The following is an 11874-nucleotide window of genomic DNA, read 5'->3' as shown; positions in this document are numbered from 1 at the left end:
GGTTTCACCTTACTTTCGCATTATCCAAGCCAGCGTTGGGCTTTTACCTTGTTATCTTCCAATCACGTATCTCCAAGGGTGGGAGCTCAAAACAATTAATGAATTAATGCTTACCAATCATCTACGCGAGTGAAATTGAACAAATTATATTACATGCCTTTTTGTATAGTTCATTCGCTGTGGGAAATGAGTGCACAGCAGAAACGAGTCTCCGATCGAAGAGTGAATGATTTGTATTGATAGAACATTCAAACCGTCGTAAATGGTGTTGGTGAGTACCTGACCAAGCTCCAAAGTACCAAGGCTATCGTAAGTCTTAAAGCTGTAATGCGAATGTCCATTTTCATGAAGATAACGAACAGAAAACGTGTTTCTTCGACGATAGATGAGATATACGGCCATATGTCCACTAGATAAAATATGTATGAAGGTAGTTGCGTTTGCGGTCAGCTCGAAACGCAGTGGTAAGTAGACCTTAGTAGAATAAGACAATTCAGAGAAGGTATATCGCAAGGCGGTGCTTGTTTTATGGCATAGTGAGAAGATGTGAAGTATAAGAGAAAGGGGGGTTTTGTAAATGTATAGACTTGAACTCTGAACCTATTTACGAGAAGTCCTGGGACTAACAGACCAGCGAGGATAGTAGTGCGTCCAGACTCAGTATAGGTACTGGCCGTAAACAGGAACATAGGCGTAAGTGAACGCTGGTACTAGGACAGGTACAGCATAAGTCACCGGCAGACTCTGGGCATAGTAGGCAGCCGTAATTCCCTGCTGGTAACCCGCCATATGAGCAGCGATATACGGGTTGTCCTGCAGTGAAGAGACACCACCACTCGAACTTGGTGTTGGCTGGCTGCTCAGCTCGCTCGAGGGGAGGGGCTTTGGTACAGCACCCTTTTGATACCCCTTTGGCCGGTACTTAGCCAGACAAGCTGAGTTCTCTGTCCTTACCGGATGGTACACCACATCAAACTCCCCAGGCGCAGCAGAGTTGGTGATAATACGTACTGGGCCGGGTGACCCAGACATATAACCCTTGTTCAGACAGAACGGGTACTCTTTCCAGGGACCCGACGACTGAAGAGAGAGGTTCTCTCTGTTGTAAAATTGTCGCGGGTATATGCACTGGCTTGACATAGGGCTGGCTGGAATCTGCTTTGCCTGCTCCCTGACTTGGCTTGCTGGGATTTTTCGGTACCACTTGTCCAAGATCAAGTCAGAGAGCGAGTAGTAAGAGCAGTCTGACCCTGTCTCCCAGGTATATTGTGAAGATGGAGGGGATGGCAATCCTCCTTGGTTATTAACCTGGTCCAATTGACTCAGCGCTGCAGAAGTAAGAGCAGAAATTTTTAAATAGAGATATGTCGCTTAGAAAAGTGTGAAGGCGAAGGTAGGATGAAAGTCCGATATAAAGAAAGTGTGGAGATATAAATTGAGAAACGACAAGAGTCAAAGTCTGTCGCTGTTGCTGTGTCAAAATGTTGCGTAAATGTAGCCGAAGCTTGATGATATAGGAATGAAGAGAAGTATGTGCGCTACGCTGATATGTAGGCCAAAGTCTGTCGACTCGCTGGGCGAAGAGAGTGAATGTGTAAGTCGTTGACAAGAGAAACATGCGATAAAGAGATAAGATAGCGTTGTCAGATAAGCTTAAGCTGAGAGCAGAAGACAGAGACTTGAGAGCAAACAACTGAAGAGTATGAAGAAGGGAAATTCAGAATCTAGGATGAAGAGTACAAGGGGGTTTTATAGCCAGTATCCGTTAGAGTTTGAGAAGAAGGAGAGTACCAAGCCCTGTACTCTAATGATTCAAGAAGATCATGGAGGACGAAGGAATCATCCATTGGGTCTCATTCAAACTATCTTCGCGAACAAGGTGCGGCTGACATTGTGATATGGTTCAGTTAAGGTTGGTACTGGTCACCGTGAATGAACTTTCCCATCACGAACGAGAAGTGGGCATATCAAAAGTCAAAATTACCGTTATTAAGTATTCTGGTTGTTTTGACGAGTCTAGCGTTGAGCCGCCTAAGCATTTCAGCAGGAATGACAAGTCGGGAACGAGTTAAAGGAAGATCCTGACAGAAGGACGAATGTTGGATCAGGTCGTTGGAGAAATGCATGAGCACTGTGCACCCTCCCTTCAAGGAAATGCCCCTCTGTTAACTTTGCCGTTCGACAGCGTCAAAACCTCAAGGAATCACCTGGAACCATATATCGAAGCTCAGTGTGTAGTATAAAAATAAGCATTGAAGTAAGACGCGCGATACAGTCCCCAGATTGGTAGCTTCGGTCACAAGATAATACAGAAAAGAGGGGAAAGATGTAATTGCAAGATGTATTCCGTGTGACATTATTTGACGCTTCATGTTCCTCCAGACACCCAAAACTAGCTTTCACGACTGGACGAGTATCTAAACTTTGTATTGAATAGCTTGAATTTGTTTCAGTCACTTGTATGTCAACACTCGAACCCCTTCGCCTGCATAGTAAGAGATCCCCCTGTATAAGTTTTGGTATAGACCATGTTAGACCTATGAGACTCACGAGTCCAGCGGAAAGGATTAACTAGCCTTGATGAGGTAGGTAGCTAGGGTCTATGTTGACTTGTTCTCAAATGGATGTCAATCATGCTTTGCTAAAGCGTGGCTCATGTTCGGTCGCACGAAACTTTATGATATCGCCTCAGGGTTATTATGACTGGCTTATAAGGTCGATCAGCAGGCAGAAAGGCTTATTCCTGTTTCACAAATTGATGCTTAACAATAAAGTTGATAAAAGTACACTAGCGTGTAATTGTTCAATAGTGTCCCATCTTTCATATTAATTGGTGTATCGTACCTAATGGAAGACAGACTTTGAATGCCCAATATGCAATGATCTTGCATCGCCAACCTTTGGTCCCCTCACGCCTTCTCTGGCCCCTGAGCATATTGCCTCCAAAGAGGGTTCTCCAATAAACTCTCCATCGCGCTGTTCTCCGTACCAACGAATACCTCAACACCAGGACCCGCCTCAGGCCTATCAGGCAGCATTATATGCATCGAGTGAGTCACTCCCACTGAGGGCGGTCGAATAGCCTTGATCCGACTCCCCAGGGCAGGACCCCATTGGATATCATAAAAAGGGAACTCTCTCCAGGACGAGAACAGGGCATGGTTACCAGGCATGTCAAGGAAGATGGCGGGTATCAACCGTGACACGTTACCCAGATTGTCCACGAGGGAGCTAATGGTGGCGAGATACGTCTCCTTGGACTTGTTCACAGCACCTCGGACAACAAGAGCTATATCTGCTAGGCTGACGTCGTCATGTTCTAGAATCTTCTCGATGTCCATGACGGCTGGTGCGAAGCCAAGAATGTTGCCGAGAGTATGTTTGTGAATTGGTTTGCCAGCACGACGACGAGCATCCAGTGCTAGACCAACCATAGATGGACCAGTTGGCTTGTCTTCGCCCTCCTTCTTCCCATGCTGGGCTATCATGGTGCATCGCCAGACGAGGGCAGTCAAAGCATCGGTCGTGGAGATGTAGGAAGAAATGTCGTCGGATTTGAAAAGCTTAGCATTTCGAGGCGCACATGCTTCCTTGAGTTCTTGGATCTTCTCAGGTGAGAAGTAAAAGATGTGGCCGTGGTGAATAGGTGAAGCTAGCTTCGGTGGGGGGCCCTCAGGTGTGAATGGTACTTCAATGTACTCGGGGTGATCCTCTGGTTTGCCAACGATGGTATCAGATGGCTTCATCAGCTTGGCCCTATCATCGCAGGGGATTTCGGCTGGGTTGGAAATAGGTAGGCCCTGAGCTTTGCGGACTTCCTCAGCGAAGATCTCGGTGAACTTGTACGCCGTTGTTCCATCAATGTAGGCGTGTAGGAAGAGGAAGTTGAGGAGCAAGCCCCCCTTGATGAAGTTGAGTTGCACCATGGTAGCGTTCAATCGATCCCCAGCACGAGGCCATTCCCCGCCTAGACCCCGTTGACAAACAACATCAGGATCCAGAACAGAAGTAGGATAACCCCGGCGCTTCAACTCCTCAAAACAAGGAAAGTCCTGCTCACGAAGGTCCTTTACAAGAAAATCATGTTCAATCTCATCACCACAGTGACGAAGCTGCAAAAGTCCAGTCTCAAGATACTCAGCAGTAGGAACAGCCTCACACCCCGCAATAGGCGTGCGCTCCTTGAACGCCGAATATGCCCTCTTGAGAATAGCCGTTATCTCTTCAGCATTGTAGCTCTCACCAAGCTCAAAGTGCAAAAGACTTCGGATCCATCCCATAGGGCCAATCTTCTCAGTGGGAAGTAAAGGGGGAGCGAGGTCAGGAAGTGGTGTGACCTGTTCGGTAGCGACGGCCTTGGAGTGGAGAGCGGGTTGGTCAACGACCAGAACCTCTGTTCTAGCGGGAGCCATGATGGAGGATGGGAAAAGGTGGGTATGGTTTGGTTTTTCGTTTGTTTTGGTGGAAGGGGGCCTGGCTTCTAATACTTGGATAAACGAAAAGGTTTTTTTCACAGGCGAAGGTCGCTACGCGGAGAGATGGACTGTTTGGGTCTTGGGGATTCGTGTTATCTATGTGTGTTTCAGGACGTGCTGCCGAGGTGGTTACATTGTTGGTTCCGAGTATGAGGATCGACGGTGTTGGTTGAGGAGGTTAGACGGGACCAAGCTTTCTTGGGCAGCTCGCTTGTGACTGCAGCGTTGCGATAGAGCTTTACATTCATTGACTGACCAACCTTTCGGGTCAGGGGTGAGAACAACCTAACAAAGCCGAATGTCTAAATAGCCAATAAGATCCAATATTTCTATCTGAGGAACCCGAAGATACGTTGTATCGAGGAATTGCGTGTTCTTGACCCTTTAAGCGACAGCCATAATCATGTTTCAATGCCAACAGACCTAGACAAGGAAGCATCAGAAGTGGAATCCGGTCTAGTGGACCAGGTATCGAACTCCAAAAACGAATCCTCGGACCAAATCCGACATGCCGGAGCCGTTAGTCCCAGGGTCGCTTCGACTCCTTTACCCCTTCGAGAAGCTAAAGCCGTGATAGCCTCTAAATACAGATAACGCGCACCAAACGAACCCTTCAATGAAACATTACAAGCATTTCCGTGGATCCCAGCGGGTCCTGTAAACGGTTCAACATGGACCAAGGCCTGAAACGTGCTCTTGTTCGGCTATAAATCCCCGTAATATCCGACCGGAAGTACGTCGCGGTGACAGGGATGTACTTCCGGGTGGTGCCATTTCAGAGCCGCAAGTTTCGTCTTGGCAGTTCATCTCCCGCTCTGATAAGACTCAGACCTCAATATGAGAATCACAACTCCTAACACCAAGAGTTTTTGGGACCGGAAAGCAATACAGACTGGTTTAAGAGGAATGGGTTGTTTTAAAGCATGGTTTAAGTAAATTAGATAGTAATCGCCCGAATGCCAGAGGCCCCTCGAAGGATTTCTGATGCTCCATAGCAGCCAACAAAAGGTAGCATTGAAGTGGACTCTAGCCCCGTCAAGCCTGCACCGAGTTTTCACAAATGGCCTGTTTGGCTTCATTCCGCGTAAGTTAACGAAGAAAAGAACGAGCCCGTAACGGCTAGAGATTAACATTGAAAGCATTACCTCTGGAAAAAGAAACGATGCTGAGCTCCTTCTTGTCCCTGTATCTCACCATGGGGATTTTAGCTAGATTGATAGAAGCCCATTTAACTAACCAACAGCCCATGGCACAACTTGAACCGTATTTTGCTTGTGAATTTCTGCATGCAGCTAGTCTGACAACGGAAATATGGCAGTTGACCCTAATATTGTAGCCATCTTTGGTCCACCGCCGCAAGGGCTGGATCTTGAGAAGAATGTCATCACCACCTACAATGTTGTCGTTTGTGTTGTTCTCGGTATCGCTGTCACTGTTGTCGCGTTGCGGTTTTACGTGAGGAACATGAAGTCAGCGAACATCGAGATGGATGATTGGGCTGTGTTGGTCAGTCTGGTAAGTGCGTTCACTAAAATTGTCGGGTTCTTGCTGACGCGATGCAGTTTTGTGCTTCAGCTACTGTCGCTATGACAATATTGGGTAAGCTGGTTCTGCCAATGCCATCCAGTCCTTATGTTAATGGATAATAGCGGGAGAGCATGGCTCTGGAGCTCATGTTTGGTCAATCAAGCTCACCACTCTCGTCGACGTCTTCAAGGTGCACCCACTACCAAAGCTCTGCCAATTCGACGCTTACCAAACTCAGATTGTCTACGCCGAACCCTTCGTATACGCCCTCGCCGTCACATCCGTCAAAATCAGCATCCTCCTCCTGTATCGCCGCCTCTTCCCCCTCGGCATCGACAAAAACCGACTGTACACAATAATGTTCTGGATAGCGACCTTTTTAACGACCGTCTACCCATTTATCCTCTGGATCACCATGCCTTTCGCCTGTAAACCCGTCAGTCATTTCTGGAATCAGTATCTTGGCGCTAAGGGCAAATGTATCGAGGTCAAATTGTTCTTCCTTGTTCTTGGAATCATGAACATGATGAACGATATCATCATTCTGACTGTTCCGATACCGAGAATTTGGACACTTCATATGAACAATAAGACCAAGATTTCTATCATTTGCATCATGCTTCTTGGCAGCTTGTAGGTGATGTTACAATACGGTAATGAGTTTCCAGCTGACGTTCTACAGTGTCTGTGTCGCCAGTATCGCGCGAATATACTACCTCTGGGGCTTCTTCCAAAACCTCGACGCGACATGGTGGATGGGCCCATCATTCGCGTGGTCCAGCCTCGAGCCCTCCGTTGCAGTAATATCAGCTTGTCTCCCCACACTAGCACCATTATTTCGCATCAAGCGCATTAATTCTACTTCACGTGGTACACCATCAGGACCAACTGATCTATCCAAATCTGGTTCAAAACACTTCCAACTCTTCAGTGTGAACAGGACGAAAGGAGGTGCTTTCGGTAGTGATGATGATGAGGTCGAATTGACATACGATGTTGGGAGAGGAGGAACCGGTGATGGGTCAATTTGGAAGAATCAGGGGGGCTCGGCTGCTGAACAAGGGATTGTTGTCCAGACGCAGGTTTCGGTGACGCATCAAGACAGGAAAGGCCGTACTAGCACTGATTAGACATCTATTTCTCTCTAAAAGTGGGTCAGAAGGTGTCAGCGCTCTCAATAACACCACTGTATCCTCTATCTCTGTTCTCTCAGATAGCGCCTGGTTTTCTATGACTCGCACAACAAAATAGTGGTCCCGACAGTGAGTCAGGGGACCAAGCCATTGCATTGCCACGTAAATAACGTACCCTATACTCTACAATTTGTATTTTGAGCCTTATAATTCTATCAAGGTTCAAAAAACAATATGTTCACCCGGAACAGACCTGTATAGTACAAATCGAAATATCATCACTAAGAAAGAGAAGTTTTGCACAATTTTCATTTACTACCAACAACCCATGTACTAGCGAACAATCTGTGTACACACTCTAGAAAATCACCAATTACCTACCCCGTATCCCACCAGATGCAAAAGCACCGCAACCCAAACAAAACCACGACCTGCCTGTTTTCCCCATTGCTTACCCTTCGTAGATCATGCTAAAAAGCATCTTGAACCCCCAGTTCCCCACGTTTCCCCCTGGCCCCACAATCACCAGCTGTTTAGACCGCGACGCCCTCCAATAGCCTGAATCTCAACCAGCTCTTTCTCTAGTCGGTTAATCTCGTGCTTGTAACCAGACCGCATAATTCCATTTAGTCCTCGATGGAATTTTTGTTGCGCTTTCTCCTGGAGCACAACGATCTCCCGCTCAATCTCGCCTCGTCTTCTAGCCTTGGTAAGCTCTTCCAAGTACGTCAAATATCCCTGAGGGACCATGACAAGAATACCACCATCCCTCTTCACACTGCTGGGGTTCTCACCGCGCTCTTTGGCTACCCAGTAGTTAAGCTCATATAGGCGTGTCTCACGCAGGTCACCGTGGCCTAGTCGGCCGACCATGTGGCTGCCATCATGGATGGCCTGCTCATATGTTGCCGCTGTCAGAGGGTCCAGGTGCAGATGCTCCACGACGAAGTTTCTTCGGCCGTCTGGAGTGAAGAATGTCGCAGTACGTCTGCGTGCCATGAAGGCAGGCGGTCCAGCCATGTGGGCTGGTGGTTCAGTGGTGTACACTGGTGGATCAGCCTTGTAAGCCGGAGATGATGGTCGATCCTGTGTCGATTTCTTGTCACCGTCCTTCTTCATCCACTGCTGAACTTGATCAAACGGCATGTTGCTGTTGATTTGCGAAAGTTGTGAAAATGTGTAAGATAGAAAGGTAAAGAGTTTGAAGGTTTGTGTGTGTTGAGAGAGGTTATGCTCTGGGATGATTGCTAAGAAAAGCTTGGTGAGGAGGAAAAGAAACTGCCATAGTCGGGGCGGAAATCAACTATTTATACGGTATCTCTCACGACTGGAGTTCCTATTACTTCGATTATGTTCATCTCAAGTCCAGGTATTCAATTGATTTGGAGCAATATGTACCACCAAACTTATTCGCAAGTCAGATGAACTTGCTGGTGATATCCTCATGATGTACGGCCATGATGTACGGTATGCCGAGGAGGAAGAGCTCCAGTTCGCTTGAAACGACGGAGACAGCGGATGAGTTCTGTTGCTACTGTTTAGAACTTCGGGCATCATTCTCTGACTAACAGTCATGTGTGTTGTACATATATATGGATAGTTGTTCAGCGTACTGTTGTTAGAACAACCTAGAGGCTTATCAGCTGAGCAATGATTATCTTATCAGCTTATCGCTCGCGGTCTTGGCTCAGGATTGTTTCTTTACAGAAGAACAATGAATGACACACATGCAAATAGTCCTCTCTTACTGAAGATAATATCTGATAAAACAGATTTCATGATAATGTGTTATCAACTAGTACTTTTTTAGATCAGATTATCGATTTTAGAGTTTGGCGTGACATGATCAGCCCCAAGTGGCTGCAGCTAATGGATCGGATCGCGTTCCCCTCTCTGATGGTCCTCCCTTGAGATCCCCAGCTGCTCTCTCATCTCAACGTTAGCAAACGTGCTCAACCCTCTCGATCGCTGTAACTTTTACAAATTTTTGCTATCATTCTTCGAAATGTCAGATCGATTTGACAGCTTCCCGCTCATCAGCCTCCTGAGTGGCTGGGGAGTCGTCAGGTAAGCCCCATGGCATTGAAATGCAGCATTGAACTGACTGGTTGTTCCTTGCACAGCGGCCCTGGATTATTGTAAGTTCCCCCGGAATTCATCAATCGTCCGTCAACTCATTGGATGCAGCATGCTCCGCAGCTTGGTATCCGGCATCTCAACCGCAACAGTGGCCGGCGTCTCGAGCGGCATGGTCGGCAGCATGATCTGGGGGACAGCCGGTGTCCCCTTTCTCATCGGATCATCTCTCGGTTTCGCGTTTGGTAGTTACCGCTGGTACGAAGTTGCGACCAGAGAAGCCATGGTTCAGCTGGAAATGTACCCCGCGCTGCTGCAGATGCACATCACGTCCAACTTTCCCTGGGTGCCGGAGCTGCACAGTAGAAAGCGGGATTGGTATACGGCTGAGACGTTTCGCAGATCTTGGGTTATGAAGAGCATGCTTGTTGTTGGTTGGCTTTCGGCTGAGTCGTCATTGCGTGAGATTCGTGAGCGGAGGGAGGCGAGATTAGTTGAGGAGTATGTCGCTGCTGAAGAGGAGTCAGAGTGAACGCTTCCACTAGCAGACAATGGCTTCGCTTGACTTACTTAAATTTTCGGGGCCCTTAGCTCATCAATAAATCGATATGAGACTGCCAATGTTCCTCTCCCACTTCTGACGCGGCATTCGGCAGGGCCAGCGCTGGTGGCCCGTGATTGGATACCACGCAAAGGGGAGGAAAGAAAACACAGGACCTTGATCCTAAGTGACAAAAGGACTTGAGTAATATAGTCTAAGTTTAGGATAACTTCTTGCATAGCCTAAGTTTAGGATAACTTTTTGCTGAGTTTATTTTCGCATCCCACAGTAAGGTTTGCTGTTTTCTTGGCCCCCCGCCCGAGGCCACGATAACGCGTCGACCACAACAACCCCGCTTTTGGGATGGCGTGTCTCCATAAGCTTGAACACTCTCTGAACAGAGGATTTGGACGGATCAACAAAAGAGCACGACGAGTATCAGTATCTAGTTCGAGTGAATAAGATAAAGATACGGACGGTACATCCACAGCAGAAATATCTCTATTTAGTCCGAGTGAGTCACCAACAAAATGCGCTTGAAACAGTAATCGCTGACATGTCTAGATCATCCATCACTGGGTCATCCACCACGATATCCATGACCGATTCTCAGCTTCAAAGCATGGCTTCCATAGCCCCAGCAGCCAAGTTGGCCGTCCTCATCGACGCAGACAACGCAAGCGCAGCCATGATAGCCTTTGTCCTCGCTGAGTTCGCAAAATACGGCACCACTTTCGTCAAGCGCGCTTACGGCGACTGGACCAGCAACCGCCTGAACGGCTGGAAGCCCCAGCTGCTTCAAAACTCCATCCATCCTATGCAACAGTTTGCATATACCTATGGAAAGAATGCCACAGACTCAGCCATGATCATTGACGCTATGGATTTGCTATACTCTAACAAATTCGATGGTTTCTGCATCGTATCGAGCGACAGCGATTTTACGCGTCTTGCGTCGAGGATTAGGGAGTCGGGATTGGTGGTTTATGGGTGTGGAGAGCGCAAGACGCCTAAACCTTTTGTTACGGCGTGTGATAAGTTCATTTACGTCGAGAATCTCGTGCCGAGATCTGGAACTCCATCGATTGAGCCTGATGTTGCGGGACCCTCAACTGCTAACCCACTCAATGGGGGGCCTCCGCGCGGCCATGCTCCAATCTCCGCATTTACCAAGGGTAAGGGTCCTTTGATGGACCCGCCTGCGCCTGCAAGAGGCTTGCTTCCTGAGCAACCGTCTCCATCAAATCGTGGACAAATCGCGCGTCTTCCTGAAAGGGTCGACTTCCAGAAGGATCACACTGAACAGCGGGCGAAGTCCAATGGTGAATCGCCGGCGGGACCAGCTTGGAATAGCACAACAAGCGGCAAGCGAAAGAGGCTCGATTCCGAATCCGACAGTCCCGCACGAACCAAACCTCGCGTATCATCCCCAGAACCAGGCGCGTTGGAACCTGAACAGCGGCCCGTAGATGATCAAGTCATAGATTGGCTTCGCGAAGCAGTTGAGGCGAGAACCGGTGAAGACGGCTGGGCCGGCCTTGCGCCTGTTGGAATGCTAATGAACAGATGGCATCCTGACTTTGATGTTCGCACGTATGGATTCAAGAAATTGCATGAGCTTATGGCCTCGACGGGGTTGTTTGAGTTTATGGATCAGCGTCCCGGGGAGGGCAAGCCGATTGTCAAGTATGCGAGGTATCTTATTGACAGGGAAGATGGGGGTTCGGTTTGAAGTGGCGAGTTAATAAGGCCCTGATCCAATCGATATCTTAAGGTAATTGCTGTAAAACTAATTACCTTAGGTAAGGTTAGAAAAAGGTTACTAAAATATAGGGCATTTTAGGTTAATTTTAGTGTACCGGGTTTTCTGCCACTTTGACAGAACAGGCGGCGCGTTTTCACTCTGTAGTTAACTCTGTATTAGTACGTGTCATCTCCACTTTTGCTTACCCGGGAAGATAGCTATTGATTGCCAAGGTTCCCTAAAGGCATCCGGCACTCCCTCTCTAGTCAACAACCCATATACTAAAGCTATTTCTACAGAGAGCTCCGTTGCTCCCTTAGCATCACGAAGGGTAAAAAGCATCTTATCACCATGTTTAATATAAGACTTTATCATATT

The 11874-nt window shown here is 47.8% G+C and overlaps 6 protein-coding genes across 6 annotated transcripts; 3 read left to right on the top strand and 3 right to left on the bottom strand.

Moving 5' to 3' along the window:
* Window positions 1-657: 657 nt before the first annotated feature.
* On the bottom strand, window positions 658-1140 carry FPRO_15634 (uncharacterized protein; the record flags this gene model as incomplete). The annotated part of the gene is made up of 1 exon (XM_031220025.1): window positions 658-1140. One exon carries the CDS (start codon window positions 1138-1140, stop codon window positions 658-660), a length of 483 nt encoding a protein of 160 aa, XP_031085725.1.
* Window positions 1141-2909: 1769 nt separating this feature from the next.
* FPRO_15635 (uncharacterized protein) lies at window positions 2910-4412 on the bottom strand (the record flags this gene model as incomplete). Its single annotated transcript, XM_031220024.1, has 1 exon — window positions 2910-4412. One exon carries the CDS (start codon window positions 4410-4412, stop codon window positions 2910-2912), a length of 1503 nt encoding a protein of 500 aa, XP_031085724.1.
* Window positions 4413-5786: 1374 nt separating this feature from the next.
* FPRO_15636 (uncharacterized protein) lies at window positions 5787-7132 on the top strand (the record flags this gene model as incomplete). Its single annotated transcript, XM_031220023.1, has 4 exons — window positions 5787-5990; window positions 6038-6074; window positions 6125-6635; window positions 6685-7132. 4 exons carry the CDS (start codon window positions 5787-5789, stop codon window positions 7130-7132), a joined length of 1200 nt encoding a protein of 399 aa, XP_031085723.1.
* A 525-nt stretch (window positions 7133-7657) lies between these two features.
* Window positions 7658-8281, bottom strand: FPRO_15637 (uncharacterized protein; the record flags this gene model as incomplete). Its single annotated transcript, XM_031220022.1, has 1 exon — window positions 7658-8281. The coding sequence occupies one exon, from the start codon at window positions 8279-8281 to the stop codon at window positions 7658-7660; it is 624 nt and encodes a 207-aa protein (XP_031085722.1).
* Window positions 8282-9140: 859 nt separating this feature from the next.
* On the top strand, window positions 9141-9743 carry FPRO_15638 (uncharacterized protein; the record flags this gene model as incomplete). Its single annotated transcript, XM_031220021.1, has 3 exons — window positions 9141-9202; window positions 9259-9273; window positions 9323-9743. The coding sequence occupies 3 exons, from the start codon at window positions 9141-9143 to the stop codon at window positions 9741-9743; spliced, it is 498 nt and encodes a 165-aa protein (XP_031085721.1).
* Window positions 9744-10308: 565 nt separating this feature from the next.
* Window positions 10309-11484, top strand: FPRO_15639 (uncharacterized protein; the record flags this gene model as incomplete). Its single annotated transcript, XM_031220020.1, has 1 exon — window positions 10309-11484. The coding sequence occupies one exon, from the start codon at window positions 10309-10311 to the stop codon at window positions 11482-11484; it is 1176 nt and encodes a 391-aa protein (XP_031085720.1).
* Between the last annotated feature and the right edge of the window lie 390 nt (window positions 11485-11874).

This window comes from Fusarium proliferatum (genome assembly GCF_900067095.1).
Source record: "Fusarium proliferatum ET1 genome assembly, contig: FPRO_scaffold009, whole genome shotgun sequence".
NCBI classification, from domain to species: domain Eukaryota; kingdom Fungi; phylum Ascomycota; class Sordariomycetes; order Hypocreales; family Nectriaceae; genus Fusarium; species Fusarium proliferatum.
This window is presented reverse-complemented; position numbering and strand designations above follow the sequence as displayed.